General features: G+C 36.9%; 1 protein-coding gene across 2 annotated transcripts in view; it reads right to left on the reverse strand.

The window, feature by feature from the left end:
• The window catches only part of LOC149084760 (ninein-like protein), a 223,328-nt gene that overhangs the window by 16,053 nt on the left and 192,018 nt on the right, over window positions 1-15,257 (reverse strand). For both annotated transcript variants that reach the window (XM_089235189.1, XM_089235191.1), the window contains exons 12-15: window positions 12,873-12,965; window positions 12,573-12,747; window positions 11,453-11,518; window positions 7,032-7,117 (exon numbers count right to left, since the gene is read on the reverse strand). In XM_089235189.1, coding sequence (XP_089091315.1) covers window positions 7,032-7,117; window positions 11,453-11,518; window positions 12,573-12,747; window positions 12,873-12,965 — 420 coding nt within the window. The remainder of the gene's footprint in view (window positions 1-7,031; window positions 7,118-11,452; window positions 11,519-12,572; window positions 12,748-12,872; window positions 12,966-15,257) is intronic.

Here is a 15,257-nt window from a genome sequence, read left to right on the forward strand (position 1 = left end):
TGTAATCAAAACACTGATATGTCTGTCACCTGCTGTTAACAACGAAATTTTTGTAAATTATAATATAACATCTGTCGTGAATTCTTTGTTCCTGAACCCAGTTACAGCTGATGAACTAAACAGAATAATACCAAAACTTAGCTCTAAATCTTCTGTTGGTTTCGATAAGATAAGTATATGTATTGTGAGAGAAAATATAGAATTTTTTTAAATTTTTCTCTTATATCTAATAAATTTGATCTTTGAAAGCGGAATTTTTCCAGATCAGCTAAAAATTGCAAAAGTAATTCCATTATTTAAAAAGGGTGATCGAACTGATCCCCTAAACTATCGTCCCATTTCAATTTTGCCAACATTGAGTAAAATCATTGAAAAAGCGATGTACAATAGAATTTCCAATTTTCTAGAAAACAATTGCTCCATATATGAAAAACAATTTGGATTTCGTAAAAATATGTCAACTAAAACTGCACTTATATGGTTCATTGACGCAGTGCGATGCGCTATAGATGATGGTAATTTCACATACAGAATATTCTTAGACTTTAAGAAAGCATTTGATTTCGTAAACCACGAAATTTTACTAAAAAAACAAGCTCTCTATGGAATTCGTGGTGTAGCATTAAAGTTGTTTAAGAGTTGCCTCTCAAACAGGAAACAATTTGTAAATATCGGAGCGTACAATTCTAGTGTCAACAACGTCACTTGCGGGGTGCCTCAGGGTTCTTGCCTCGGACCACTTTTATTTCTGATCTATGTTAATGACATCTATAAAATATTCAGAAATTGCAAAGTATTTATGTATGCAGATGACACGGCCCTTTTACATTCAGGAAATCAAATTCCTCAAATCATAGATGAAATCAACTACGATATGAACATATTAAGCACCTGGCTATCAGTGAATAAACTACAACTCAATACTTCTAAATCAGTTTGCATACTTTTCAGACCTTGGCAAAAGCCGTTGGACACTGTGCCATTGCCAATAAAATTCAAACAGGATGAGTTAAAGTTTGTCGATTCGGTTAAATACCTCAGAGTTTTAATTGATGAGCATCTTTCATAGTCTAACCATATACTAGAAGTAAGCGAATCATTAAACTCCTATATATACATATTTTCGAAAGCAAGGCATTTCATACCTTTTTATGTAATACGCATGTTATATTTTTCACTTTTTTTCTCTAAATTAACTTATTGCTTGGAAGTATGGTCATCTGCCACTCAAACATCTCTACAACCCTTGATAATTGCTCAAAAGAAAATGTTGAGGGTAATGAGCACACGGCTATATAGCTTGGTAAAATATCGATTATCTATAATAATGTATGAATCACTACATAAACTAACACATATTCCCTCTTTTCCTATCACTGCACACGGATATCCAACAAGATTCTCCTCTAGAAACTGTATCCCGACCCCTACAGTGAGAACTAATTTCAAGAAAAATACGGTTTTCTGCCGGGGTATTCACATTTGGAATTCTCTGCCATTGAGTGTTCGAAATAAATCCTTAGCATTGTTCAAAATGACTGTATTTAACCATCTTCTGGATGAAAATCCCTTGGAATGAACAGTTCGCCCGTGCTCGTCTGTACACATGTACAAAAGCACTTGTTATCACTGATAAGAGGTTTTCTTTTCCTTCACCCCCCTCCCTCTCGCCAAAAACTATTTTCTTTTTTAATCCAATCTTTGTAATGTGTTTGTAATCTTTGTAAATGTTTCTCCCTTTATACATTCTGGTTTTTTTTTCTAACACCTGTTCTCCATAACCAAACTGTTGAAGGGACATTACCGGATTTTGTAATTGGCATGGGGCCTTCCATTCGTGTCCTTATCAGCACCTCTACTTTATCCATACTTTTTTTTATCTCCCCCCCACCCCTATCAACGACCCTTGTAAAGTGACTTGCTTGGTCTTTCTTAAAAAAGTAATTCTTTTTGCTGACTCCTTCTTCTGAACTAATTATACAAACAATTATGAACTTTTCACAGAAACTCAGATAAACTCCTTTGTTGGTGAAAGCAACTTTCCATCTTTTTCATTAACTGTGGTTAGCAAAGTACTGCAGTAGCAATGTCACATTAATGAATGGGAAGACAATAAATGAAATTTAAACAAATATTACACAATGAAAAATTAATTTATCCTGATTTCAAATTTTCTATATCAAATAAGAAATAATTTCGACAGGTAAATTTAAGTGAAACAATAATTCGATTTGGTTATATGGATCGTTAACATCAAGTGTAGATGCTATTTTAATTGTTATTTTTGTCTAGCTTTTTCTCTGTATTATTAAAAATTTGCCATTGAATTAAAGTGAAAAAAAAACCGCGTAGAATGAAATTCTCTTATATCAGCTTTGGGTTGCCAGAATTCATTTTTTAATTTAATAAATAAATATATTTGCACCTATTTGGCCGATATACTTCGTTCTTTTTATCTTTCTTTCAGGTCAAAAGAAATAAGAAGATTTACGTGTATCGCAAGAGCAAAGATGTCATAGGGTCGAGAGCATTTTACTAGCTTTTAGCTATTGCTCTCTTCCCTGTCCCAGCTTTCTTCACCATATTATGAATTAACTATTTTCTACCGTGTCTATTCAAACATTTTTTCTTTCTCTTTGCATTTCCTGTCAAATATTGTAAAATATGTAATTTGATTGTAAACTCTAATTGGTATAATATTAAAGGCGACGGCAATGAGAAGATGTAAATTTCATTTTTAAAACATGAACATTTATTTACACACACACGGACAAGTTATACGTGACATCCATTCTGTACGACGAAATACAATCAACTGATTAAAACGTTCGAAAAACTCTCTGGCGATCCGTTGCTAGGTTACCATCCATCACAAGGCGAAAAACGCTACAACGGGAAAACGTGACATCATGACGTCACAGAGCATCGTTTATGATCGGTCACTACACACTCCCCCCCTAGTGTCAACGAAATTTGTGATCGAATATCTGTCGGGGAAGTGGACGTGACGACCGGAGCGAGTCACAGTTGCTGGTACTGCTTGTGCTGGCAACGCTGTACTGGATGGCTGAATGAGCACTTCTGAAGGTACCTTAAAGCTATCTCCAAGGAAAGCTGGAATCAAACGATCAATGGAGATCCTCTTGCTTGCCCCATTGATGCCAATGTCGAAAATTTTTTCTCTGCGATCTTTGACAGGAAACGGGACTTGATATATTGGTTGTAAGGCAGGATGTGGTAAGCAATGCAATGATTCAAACGCTCGTCGTCGTTGAGAAATTGGTACAAAAGGCCTTATTTTGCCGTTTGACACATCACACCAAATTTCGGCTGTTGCGTCAGGAAGGCTGAGTTTTTTCAGTTGTAAAGATGATACACTAGAATTTAAGATGGTTTTGAGATCGTTGTCATTCTCTTGGTTAGCTGTGAGTTGCACATAATCTAAAGGTGTGGGTACAGAAATGGCCGATATTCTAGAAAGAGTATCAGCTGGAATATTGTCGACAACTTTTATATGGAGAATTTCTGTTGTGAATTGGCTGATAAAGTTCAACTGTCGTACCTGGCGTGGTGAGCACTTTTCTGGTTTCTGCCTGAACGCATACACCAAAGGCTTATGGTCACTACAAATACAGAATTGTCTTGCTTCTAGCATATACCTCAAGTGCTTGACAGCAGAATAAGCTGCAAGTAATTCTCTATCGTAAGCAGAATAACTTCTTTGTGCGCTTGAAAGCTTCTTCGAGAAGAATGCAAGTGGTTGTAGCTGATTATCGTTAGATACTTGATGCAAGGCGGCACCTATAGCAAAATCACTGGCATCCACATGTAAAACTAATGGTGATGATGCTGAAGGATGGTGCAAAAGAGTAGCATTAGCGAGCTGTGTTTTGCATTTTTCGAATGCTTGTCTGGTATCAAGAGTCCAAGGAATTGATGTCTTGTGATTCTTCTTGGTGCTGGACAAGAAGGAATGAAGTGGTGCTTGCACAGCTGCTGTAGATGGTAGAAATCGCCTGTAAAAGTTCAAAGTTCCCAGAAAACTTCGAAGCTGCTTGATGTTTTCTGGAAGAGGAAACTCTTGGATTGCACGAACTCTGTCCGGGATAGGCTTTGAGCCGTGTTCATTGACCAAATAGCCCAGGAAGGAAATTTCCCAACTGCTCAACTCTTTTAGTCAGCTCCGAGATTTGCAGTTTAAGGTCTCTTATTTCCGAGCAAGACGACTCTTCTGCTACATGACCGTAATTGGGTTCGGTGAGCTCAGCTACTCGATCAGCTAACTCGGCTAGTTTGTCCAGTTCTTCACTGCTAGCTGCTAACACCGTTTGTATACTCTTTGGTAGCCGTTGAAGCCACAAATTTTTGAGGGAAGTCTCATCGCTAATTCGCCCTGTCGAAAGCTCACGCATTTTACGTAGCAACGTACTAGGCTTCTGATCACCTAAGGACAGGTCTTCTAACAATATCTTGACCTCTTTCGCGGCTGAATGTTTATACACAGCGAGAAGTCTCTCCTTGAGTTTCGAGAACGGATCCGATGCGGGAGGATCGAAAACAATGTCACTTACCGTTGACAAGATCTCCACATCTAGGCAGTTGACTAGGTAGTTATACTTGGTTCCTTCGGCAGTAACATGGTTGATCTTGAAGGCAGCGTCGAGCTGGACGAAAAAAAGTTTGATCATGTCCTTCGAGAACGTCGGCAGTTTCGCGTGGACAGCTTGAATCGCTTTCTTGCTGTTTAGCCATGGCGATAAGTTCTTGGCAGGTCCGGGTCACCAGTAAAGGCGATGGCAATGAGAAGATGTAAATTTCATTTTTAAAACATGAACATTTATTTACACACACACGGACAAGTTATACGCGACATCCATTCTGTACGACGAAATACAATCAACTGATTAAAACGTTCGAAAAACTCTCTGGCGATCCGTTGCTAGGTTACCATCCATCACAAGGCGAAAAACGCTACAACGGAAAAACGTGACATCATGACGTCGCAGAGCATCGTTTATGATCGGTCACTACAGTATTATTGAAATTGACTGGGGACAAATAAATTATGTTATGTTATTCCCCATGCCAAACTTTCTAATGTTGATGGTTGGAACCTTATCTAAAAAATCTCAGAAAATTTTTTAATTTTAAAGACCATAGCTCCTTATCTGTCACCATAAACTCTGCTACTCCACAGAAATCAGTCCTCTCACTATTACTGTTCTTAACATACATTAACAATCTCTCAGAAACCGTCAACTGCAACACTAGATTCTTTGCTGGAAATTGCGTAATTTATTGTACCATCAATCATGAGTCCTGATTATGAACTTCTTCAACTTAGCCTAAATTCCCTCTCTGACTGGTGCTCATCATGTGGAAAATTCGTCTCATCACATCAAAAACAGTTTTGATGACACACACACACAGTTTCTTATAAAAAATATTTCCTTCTGAATTTTCATACTCTATTAATAACTCAACTACATCCCAAGTTTTTCATTTTAAAATCCCTTGGCAGCATTATTTAGGCAGACCTGCACTGGAATCAACACATTAATTACATCTACCAGAAATGTCTCCAATAACTTTTTTTCCATCATCGCAACCTTCAATTCACGATGCTTGAATTCTCTGTTACTAAACTTATATTTCTCCCATACTCTCCTCCACATCTGAAATCTGGGCCCACTAAAAGTAGACAAATTAGAACCAATCCAAAAATAAATCCACCTGCTGTATCCATGACTGTTGGTATGCCCAGACGTGCCAAATTTTGAAATCCGGAGATCCCCCCCCCCAGCACTCACACAGATTCGATCAAAAAAAAAAATTTCACAAAAAAAAAAAAAAGTTGATTTTTTTTTTAAAAATCAATTTAAGAAAAAGTTACATCCCTCCCCCCCTATGAACTCTTATAAGCTTTATATTTTAGCTTTATTATAGCCTAAAGTTTTATATTTTCTTTCTGAACACGTTTAATCGGATGAAACAAAAAAAAAAAAAAAACTCAAATTACAACGTTGCCGACGAAAAAACGTGTTTATCGCACGGCTATTAATGGAATACAATAACGATTATACAGAAATTTCGGCAACCAAGGGCTTCCCCCCTGATAAATGATTGCGGATAAACGCTACGAAAACGAAGTCGCGTCTTTGCCTGTTGCTTAAATGCGGTCACAGGGACTTTTTTAAGGCTGCTCGATGGAAATGACCACGGCTGTCCTCTATGGGTGTTTTCCCTAACGACGGCGGTAATCATTGACGCTACGGCAACGTGAAAGCTCGAGTAAAATCTAATTTTCTGCCAAAATCCGGAGAAATTTTAACAAATCCGGAGAGCGGGAGGAAGGATGAAAAATCGGGAGAGTTGGCAGGTCTGGGTATGCCTATGCATCCATTTCCAAACTTAAACATGAACTTAATCTTCAACCTTTTATTACTCTCCAACTTTTTTAAAATTCCCCATAGCGGGGCTGAAACTAGGTGAGAGTAACTGCACCCCCCTGGCAGCAAACTTTAGGAAGTGGAAAATTTTAGGAAGGAAACTTTGATACTTCTTACTTCTGCCATTCCTCATGGACTTAACCATCTTCCACAAAATGAATCCCATTTTTTTCTTCTAATATGACTGTTCCAAATATAGTTTCTTTCGTCATAACACAGTTGACTGAAACAAACTTCCTTTCATCATCATTAATTCTCCCACAACCAATGAATTTTTGTACAACATTAAACAATATATTTCGGTTACTATCAAACACAATCTCTTATACAGGTCTCACCTACAAAACTGTATATAAATAAATAGGAACAGGAATAGTGATACATACTCCACAGGATGCTCACATACATGCAAGGCAAAGCAATTCACAATAAATCAAGGCAAAGCAATTCACAATAAATCAAGGCAAAGCAATTCACAATAAATCAAGGCAAAGCAATTCACAATAAATCAAGGCAAAGCAATTCACAATAAATCAAGGCAAAGCAATTCACAATAAATCAAGGCAACAATCAGATACTTACAGCAATAACTTTTGCAACTGTTTTCTCCTCTGTTTCATCAGAAATATTTTTATCGTCCAATGAGAATCCCTCTGAATCTTGATTAGCTGTAAGTAAATGAAGGAAATATAAATCATTAATTAAAATAAAAATGTAATACAGTCAAACCACTTGAATAATGTGTCATTCTGCTTACCAGGTCACTTTCCAGAAAATCAAATTGTCCTTTATGGCACTCTAAGGTATTAAACTCCTCCTAATGTGTCTTTGAACTCTACTCAAGGGGTCACTTTTATGAAAGTACCCCTTCAAAAATTTTCATCAAAATCTAAAATTTTTTATACAATAAGTTAAATGGTCACTTATTGATAATTTTCTCGCTATTCGACAGAGCATGGCTCGGTGGGATTTAGTAGTAGGCTTCTCTGTAGAACATAGCTGAGGATGGGGGCAGCTTGGCCAAGAAGCCGGCTTCAGGATGGGAGGGCCCATGACAAAGACTCAAACTTTGATGGAAGTTTTGATTCTTTAATTCATTATTTTCCTTTTTCACAAATAAAAAACCAAAAACTTTTCGGATTCGAGTAGAGAACGCTTTTTCATTTTGGTTCTGGTTTTGAAAAAAAATCCTAAATTGTCAGACAAAACTACAATATTATCACAAAAATTAGAAACTTTGCCTGGTTTTAATTTATACAAAAATTGCCACGTTTTCAAGACAAATAAATTCAATTGGTCGAATGGTCGACACGTTTCGGCTCTTCAATGGAGAGCCGTCATCAGGACCTCGTGGTCAGAATTCCTGATGACGGCTCTCCATTGAAGAGCCGAAACGCGTCGACCATTCGACCAATCGAATTTATTTGTCTTGAAAACGTGGCAATTTTTGTATAAAAAAACTACAATAATTTTCTTTATAGAAACGTGCGAAAAATGTTTTTAGTCTTTAGTCTTATTAAAATACACATTGTAGGAGGTTTTTAACAGAAAGATTTCAAAGACACTTCCAAAAGGTTGAGAGGCCAAATATGTCCAATTTTACCCATCAAAATAAAATATTCATTTCTTGCACTTCCCGTCAAAGTTACAAAAATGACATCACTGCGTCATTTTCATTGTGTATAGACGATACATTTCAGTAGATATGTTGCTTACAATTATTGTCATTCGAAAATGAAATAGAAACAATTTACAATTTCACTTAATTGATTTCATTTCTATGAAATAAAAATTAACAAATCACTTGTATGATCAAACCCTTCTTGATCCAAACTCTTTGAAAAATGAGTCAGATAAAATTCATAACCTCCATTTCAATTACTTAATAAGTCGTTCAATGATGTTGTCTTGGTGGTAACGGGTACCTGGCGTTCTCCATATGAAAGTCCGACGTGAATCAGACTGCAAGCTAAACCTGGACTCGTCGGAAAACATCACACAAGTCCACTGTGACGATGTCCACATTGCATATTCTCTACGCCAGGCTAATCGCTGCCGACAGTGAGTTGCCGTGAGCGGAACACATCTGACAGGCCTGCGAGCATATAGACCAATATCTCCCAAACGTCTGTACACGGTTTGCCTTGAAACTGTGGTACCCGTGGCTGCAGATAGCTGACGAGACAGGTAGGATGCTGTGCTCCATCTGCTTCTTTTGGCAGTTACTGCCAAATACCGGTCTTCATTCGGCGTTGTAACTCGCGGGCGACCTGTACTGTAACGTTTACTGACATTTCCGTTATCTTGGAATCGTTGCCAAAGCCTAGAGATGACACACTTTGGGCAATTCCAAGTTCCTCGGATACTTCCATCTGAGTACGCCCACATTCCAGGCGGCCGATAATTCTACCACGTAAAAAATCATCCACATGCGTCCTCTGTGTCATAACTATTCGCTTATGGCACTAAGCGCCTTACAGAACTCTTGTGAACAATTTTACTTCTTTGCCACCATTCCTTATATATATATATATATATATATATATACCCCCCTCTTACACTCTCGTCATTGTGACGTTCTATCGCACCATCTGGTGGCTTCCTGAAATTTGCATATCATTCTTGCAGATGTGTGTTATAATTCCACAGGTAAAATTTTTACTTTAGATGTTGATTTCCGTGTGATTCTGAATTATCCTTAATTTATGGACACGAGTGTATTACCTTTGTGCCATGAGAGATTCAGGCAAGGACTTTAAAAGCATTGTCTCGAACACAATCTTTTCTTTCTTTCTTTTGGACTGTACACAGCCCAGCCACTACAGCAGGGGTCTTCAACCCATGGTCCTCCAAGCTTTTTGCTGCTGCTACAACTAAACCACACATGCACCTTTGTCCACATTCCTCTGCAGAACTTCTAATGAATTGGTACATGTTGGAATGTGCATGTACGTATGGTGAACCTGAAGTGAGGTTTGTTTCTATGTAATGCTTGTTATGTGCAGCCATCTGCCATCAGTTTTTCTAACTATAAGTGAAGTGTAATGATTGAATAATTGTATCGTTGTAGGAGTTTTGCTATGGTGAGACTTTTTAATGAGATCAGCCCGCATTTGAGCCGCAAAGTTGACTGAGGTTTTTGCTGAGGCCCACCAAGCATTTTTAGAAAAAAGCTACTTTACACAGAAAAACGATTAAATTCCAGAAAAAAAAAATTGTTAAAGAACTCAGGCCATTAAAATCTGTACTGTATATTTAGAACTATGAGATACCTTCCAGATTCAATAGTAGTGCTGTGCATTTGATACATTACAAGAGTCATCATAACAAATTTGGTGGCCAAATGCAGCATCAAAAAGGTATACATTATTACAAAATTTACAAAAATGCTGAAAAAAACCTTAAATGAAAGGAATAATTTTAGAATAATTGAAAAAAAAAAACAGTTTCCTTAATTGATTAAAATTTATAATTAATGAAGAAATTGTTACAAAATTACTAAAATAAATAATTACAGAACTAACAGAAATAATTACAGAACTAACAGAAATAATTACAGAACTAACAGAAATAATTACAGAATTGTTAATTGTAATAATTCATGGAAAAATTAAGAATTTTTGAAGGAAACAATTTCAGAATTATTGAAAATTTAAAATTATGAAAAAATGCCAGAATTATCAGAACAAATTTCAGATTTTATAAAAAAATGATTGATTAAAAAGAATTAATTAATGAAAGGAAGTTATTCAAAAATAAATATAAAATGAAAATTAAAAAAAAAGATTCAGGGTAAATAAAAGTAGAAGAGTTGATCCACTTTGCCCAAGAATATTTAGAAGACACCAACGAATAAGGCAAATACACAAAAAATAATAAAAGTCCTAATGCATTTCAACACCAATGGGTGCCGTCTTAAGAGGAAAAATTTAACCACTAGTTTCGCTGACCGAGTTTCCCATTTGGGTTGAATACCAAATCTTCACGCTCGGTTGCTCAGCGGAAGAAGTACATCTGTTCACTTCAAACGTCGTGGTCAGAATGAAGCTGTGAGCCTGCGTGAGATACTAATGCAGCGTCCTGATTGGACCTTTGCGGAATAGTGCTATCCGATTGGTCCATTCGAATTTTCTTGTAATTCCCGCTCAAAATGAATTTAAGCCATGGTGTTGCGATCGGGGGTGTCGCAACACCATGGCTTAAATTCATTTTGAGCGGGAATTACAAGAAAATTCGAATGGACCAATCGGATAGCACTATTCCGCAAAGGTCCAATCAGGACGCTGCATTAGTATCTCACGCAGGCTCACAGCTTCATTCTGACCACGACGTTTGAAGTGAACAGATGTACTTCTTCCGCTGAGCAACCGAGCGTGAAGATTTGGTATTCAACCCAAATGGGAAACTCGGTCAGCGAAACTAGTGGTTAAATTTTTCCTCTTAAGACGGCACCCATTGGTGTTGAAATGCATTAGGACTTTTATTATTTTTTGTGTATTTGCCTTATTCGTTGGTGTCTTCTAAATAAATAAATAAAAGTATTCATTAAATTTGTGGAACAATGTTCAATAGCCAAGAATACCACATTACAACTTGGTGGCCCATGGGCTTCGTGGAAAGTTTAATTTGGCTTGCAACGTCTGAAAGGTTGAAGACCCCTGCTCCACAGTTAGTGGTAATTGTAAATACTCACCAAACCTATGCACATGCTTTTGGTATAGTAGACAAACACGGTGGCATCAAAGGCTGGGATGCTGTGAGCACTCAAGCACACACATTATTTCCCAGTGTGGAGCCAAGAATCCTTAGAAATATTTAAAAAATAAAAATCTCCTATGTAGCTCAAGCTCAGCACCTGAAGGTCTTACCCTCTTTCCGAATAAATAGTAAAACGTTTGACTGACCTGGACTAACATGCCCTTTGTGAAATGCATAAAGGAAGAAAAAGTGCAGTTCAATGCTAAACCTATGATCAGTGTGTCTGGAAACTTTGATGAACTTACGATTAGGGGACAAGAATGTCCTTCTCATCTTCCCAATCGTTGGACTTTCATCTTCTGAGTTTTCATCTAAAATTGAATATAATAATTTATCAAATAAGAGCATGCAACAGGAAACTCAATGAGATAGTATGCACAAATGAATGATGATATTGATTTTGATAGTTCAGTGAGAAAATCTAGCACTGAAATTCTAAAGTAAGGGAGAGACTAATACATGAGAGACTACATAAAATTTGAATATAATGTAAAAATTTGTGAAATACAATAAAAACTCTATAGAAATATGAAACTTATTTGGTGGGGCTTACAGAAAATTCACATATAGTAATTCATAGACAGAAAGTCTGTAGACACCAATTCATCATCAAGATAGTACTTCAAAAAAAAAAAGAAAACTCATAGACACAATTTAATGTCAGAGTAATTCATGGAAAAGAAATTCATAGATGTACATTCCATAGACAAGATAACTGATTGAAAGGAAAAATTTTTTGATTTGATTATTAAATAGGTGATTTATAGTAAATGTAAAACTCATAGCCATTACCAAATTTCTATTTATTGCAATTTCCTGAGTATGAATCTGCAGATACAAAATTTTCTGCTTCATATATTCTCTAATTCAAGAGAAAAAATCATTGCATAGCATATAATTCGCATATGAAAATTTTATTTGGCTATGAATTCTGTAGGAATGACAATAGGAGCTTTTCACTCAATTTTCTCTTCAATAAAGTTCTTTTCTGGTGTTTTGGAAGATATTGAAGTTTTGTCTGTGAATTTCTCTTTGACCTTTTATGTGACATAGCAGAAACCACAAAACCTTTGTAAAGTGCTGTATGTTTTTTTCTATGGAGTAGGCTTTATATGATTTTCAACCGGTTCAAAGTAAGTGGGATAAGAAGACGTATTCCACTGAGAAATCAGCTTTACAAAAGACATTTGGGCTTGTCACTGCTCAAATAAAAGGCTTTCAAGAAGGTAAGGTATCTTGTAAATGCCTGTGAGAAGGTTAAAATATCAAATTCACCACACACAACTGAATGGTATTGTACCTTTATTCGTATGGAAGAAATATTTCAGAAATTTAAAAATGGAAAGGCGAATCTCTTTCACAAACCTGAAGAGGAACCACTTCCCCTTCTTTTATAGCCAATTGTAGAACCTCTTTTATAATCAGACAACCAAGAATGACTCCGGCTGACATTATGATTTGAAGGATTATCACAGACTGTATTTTGCTGCCTCAAGTTCTCAATTTCTAAAGTAAGTTCATCTATCTTGTCTTGGAGTTCCTGCAATAAAGGTGGATAAAAAAAAAGTATTATAATCAAAATCCTTATATATAATCAAAAGCTACATTAAAAGAAATAATTAAGAAATAAAATCAAAACTGTTTGATTATGTAACAGTTAATTACCTGGTTGATATTTTTATAGCTTTCATTTTCACTCAAAAGAGTTTCATGATGTTGTTCTTGTAACACCCCTCGTTGTGATTCTAAGTACTCCAGCTAAAAATTTGTCATCATAACTTTAGTTAAAAACTGAGCCAAGTTGTAACTAGACATCAAAAAAGTTATTAAGTTATTATCAATTTATATGAATGCAGATTTCAGCGGTGTTATTGCAAAAAAAAAAAAAAAAAAAAAAAAAAAAAAGGATAATAATTCATTAATTGCGTCACTTTATTCCACGGGGCCGTTCCAGTATTACGTCATCAACTTTTCAGCCATTTTCGGCCCCTTGTCCGCAAAACTCTGACCCCCTACCTCCTAACACTTATTGGTGGGATCAGAAACCTACGTGGGAGGGGGGCATAGGGGGTTCATGCACTTCCCTCCACAGACGGAAAAAAAAATTTTATGTAAAAAAACTTTTTTTTTAAATTAAAATTTCGAAAGAAAATACCTTCATATGTTATTATAATCGATTTACTGTTAATTTCAATGCTATTTGAAGGGTAAGAACTCAAAATTTCTCTTTAAGAAATTCATTGCGACCCACCCTTTAAGCCATATACGATAAACCCTTGACCCATGGACCAAATGTGGCCCTGAAGGTTATCTGATGTAGCTTGCCCCCTCAAACAAAATTTTGTAAAAATGAACTAAGTGGCACATTTAACTAAGTAACCCTGACGTACGAAGTATTCGTCTTATCCTACACGCTCACGACAACATAAGGTTAGTCTGGGTCAAAGCGCACGTTGGTATTGCTGGAAATGAAAAAGCGGATCAACTTGCCAAGGAAGCGACAACATTGAAAGACTTGGTTGTTCTACCTTGGCCGAGGAGTCATGCCCGTAATATCTTGAAAGACAGAATGCTTCATCTTTGGCAAGTTGAATGGAACAAGAACTCAACGAAAGACGTCTACAAGATACAACGTCGAGTGGCTTTGCGCAAGTGTGTATGGCCGCGAACAAAAACAATCCTTTTAACTGAGCATGGTCCATTTCCGACATACTTGCAGCGCTTTGGACGATAATCTCACAATGCTTGTAAGTGTGGTGCTACGGGCTCGCTATGGCATTACGTCTGCCAATGTCCACACACATCAGCGTTTCATTTTGGTCAGATGTCACAAAGTCAGATGACGGCATTCAAAAGAAGAATACTAAAAAGTCCGATGAACTTCTCACGCATTCAAAATTTGATTCAATTTTCAGACCGTAACCTGTATTTGCTGCACGACAAGATGGGTGAACTACGGAAGAAGCAGGATGAATTTCAGCCTTCCAGACCAGTAAAGCTGATACCAGGGAGAGTCTACAACTTGCGGCCACGTAGGGGTACCAGAAATTCACGAAACTGATACGTCGTTGAACAGTGAACTTTATTGGAGAAACTATAAACACTTAACATGTTAACGTTGTGAATCAATGCACCCCCATAATCCAGCTAGCCAGCTGATGTAGCTTCGGGAATGATGAAATCTCCTAATTGCCCAGGAGAATTAAGACGTAGGATGCTCATGGAACAGGAATGTGTTCCTAGAATGAGCTAAAACATCTGGGTGTCCGAACATTGGCTGACTTGGACACTTGGACCAGGACATGACATCGATTCGTCGTTGTATGGCCTACATGACTAGTGACATCCAACGAACGCGGACGGACCGCCACCAACGGAATTTGATTATCGAGTCTGGACGTGCCCCAAGGACGCTATAATATCAATTTAGATTTCGATTCTTAGATCATGATTTATCATAATTATTTCGTTGATTTATACTCCTGTAATTGGACTTGTTATGCTGTTATACAAATTTATATAGATATATATACATATACATATTTAATAAAATTCCGGATGCACCCATCTTTCGGGAACGCTTTAATATCTCCTTGAGATGGGAAGCGGGGTGTGTCCGGTCCTTCAATGTTCAATGTTCAATGCCCGGGCATGTAAAAATTTTGACTAGAATGCAAATAAGCTAAGTGAAAGGGGAGGGGACGTTTAAAAGCAACATCAGTGACAAGGGAAATTCAGGGTCATCCCTACCACTGGGCTCATCTCTCTGGATACTACTTGGGGGAAGGGGACTTTTTCTCTTTGAGAGGAAGTTTCTATGTTGACCTTGCATAGCAATTAAAGTCAATTGCAGCAGCAAGCTTATGGGCCATCTCCACAACACATTGCTCTATGTGTTGTGCCAGAGAACCCCATGATACTGTTAAAATGGCATAGGGGAAGTCATATATATATATATATATATATATATAAAATCCTTGAGCATGTTTGCTCTGTTTATGCTAAGTAAACATCTGGAGTAAACCTCTCATCCGGCCATTCTTCTCCTTT

Source organism: Pholcus phalangioides, unplaced genomic scaffold (assembly GCF_987345545.1).
Source record: "Pholcus phalangioides strain wild (caught in Gottingen) unplaced genomic scaffold, Ppha-v1.0 ptg000008l_1, whole genome shotgun sequence".
In the NCBI taxonomy this organism is placed as follows: domain Eukaryota; kingdom Metazoa; phylum Arthropoda; class Arachnida; order Araneae; family Pholcidae; genus Pholcus; species Pholcus phalangioides.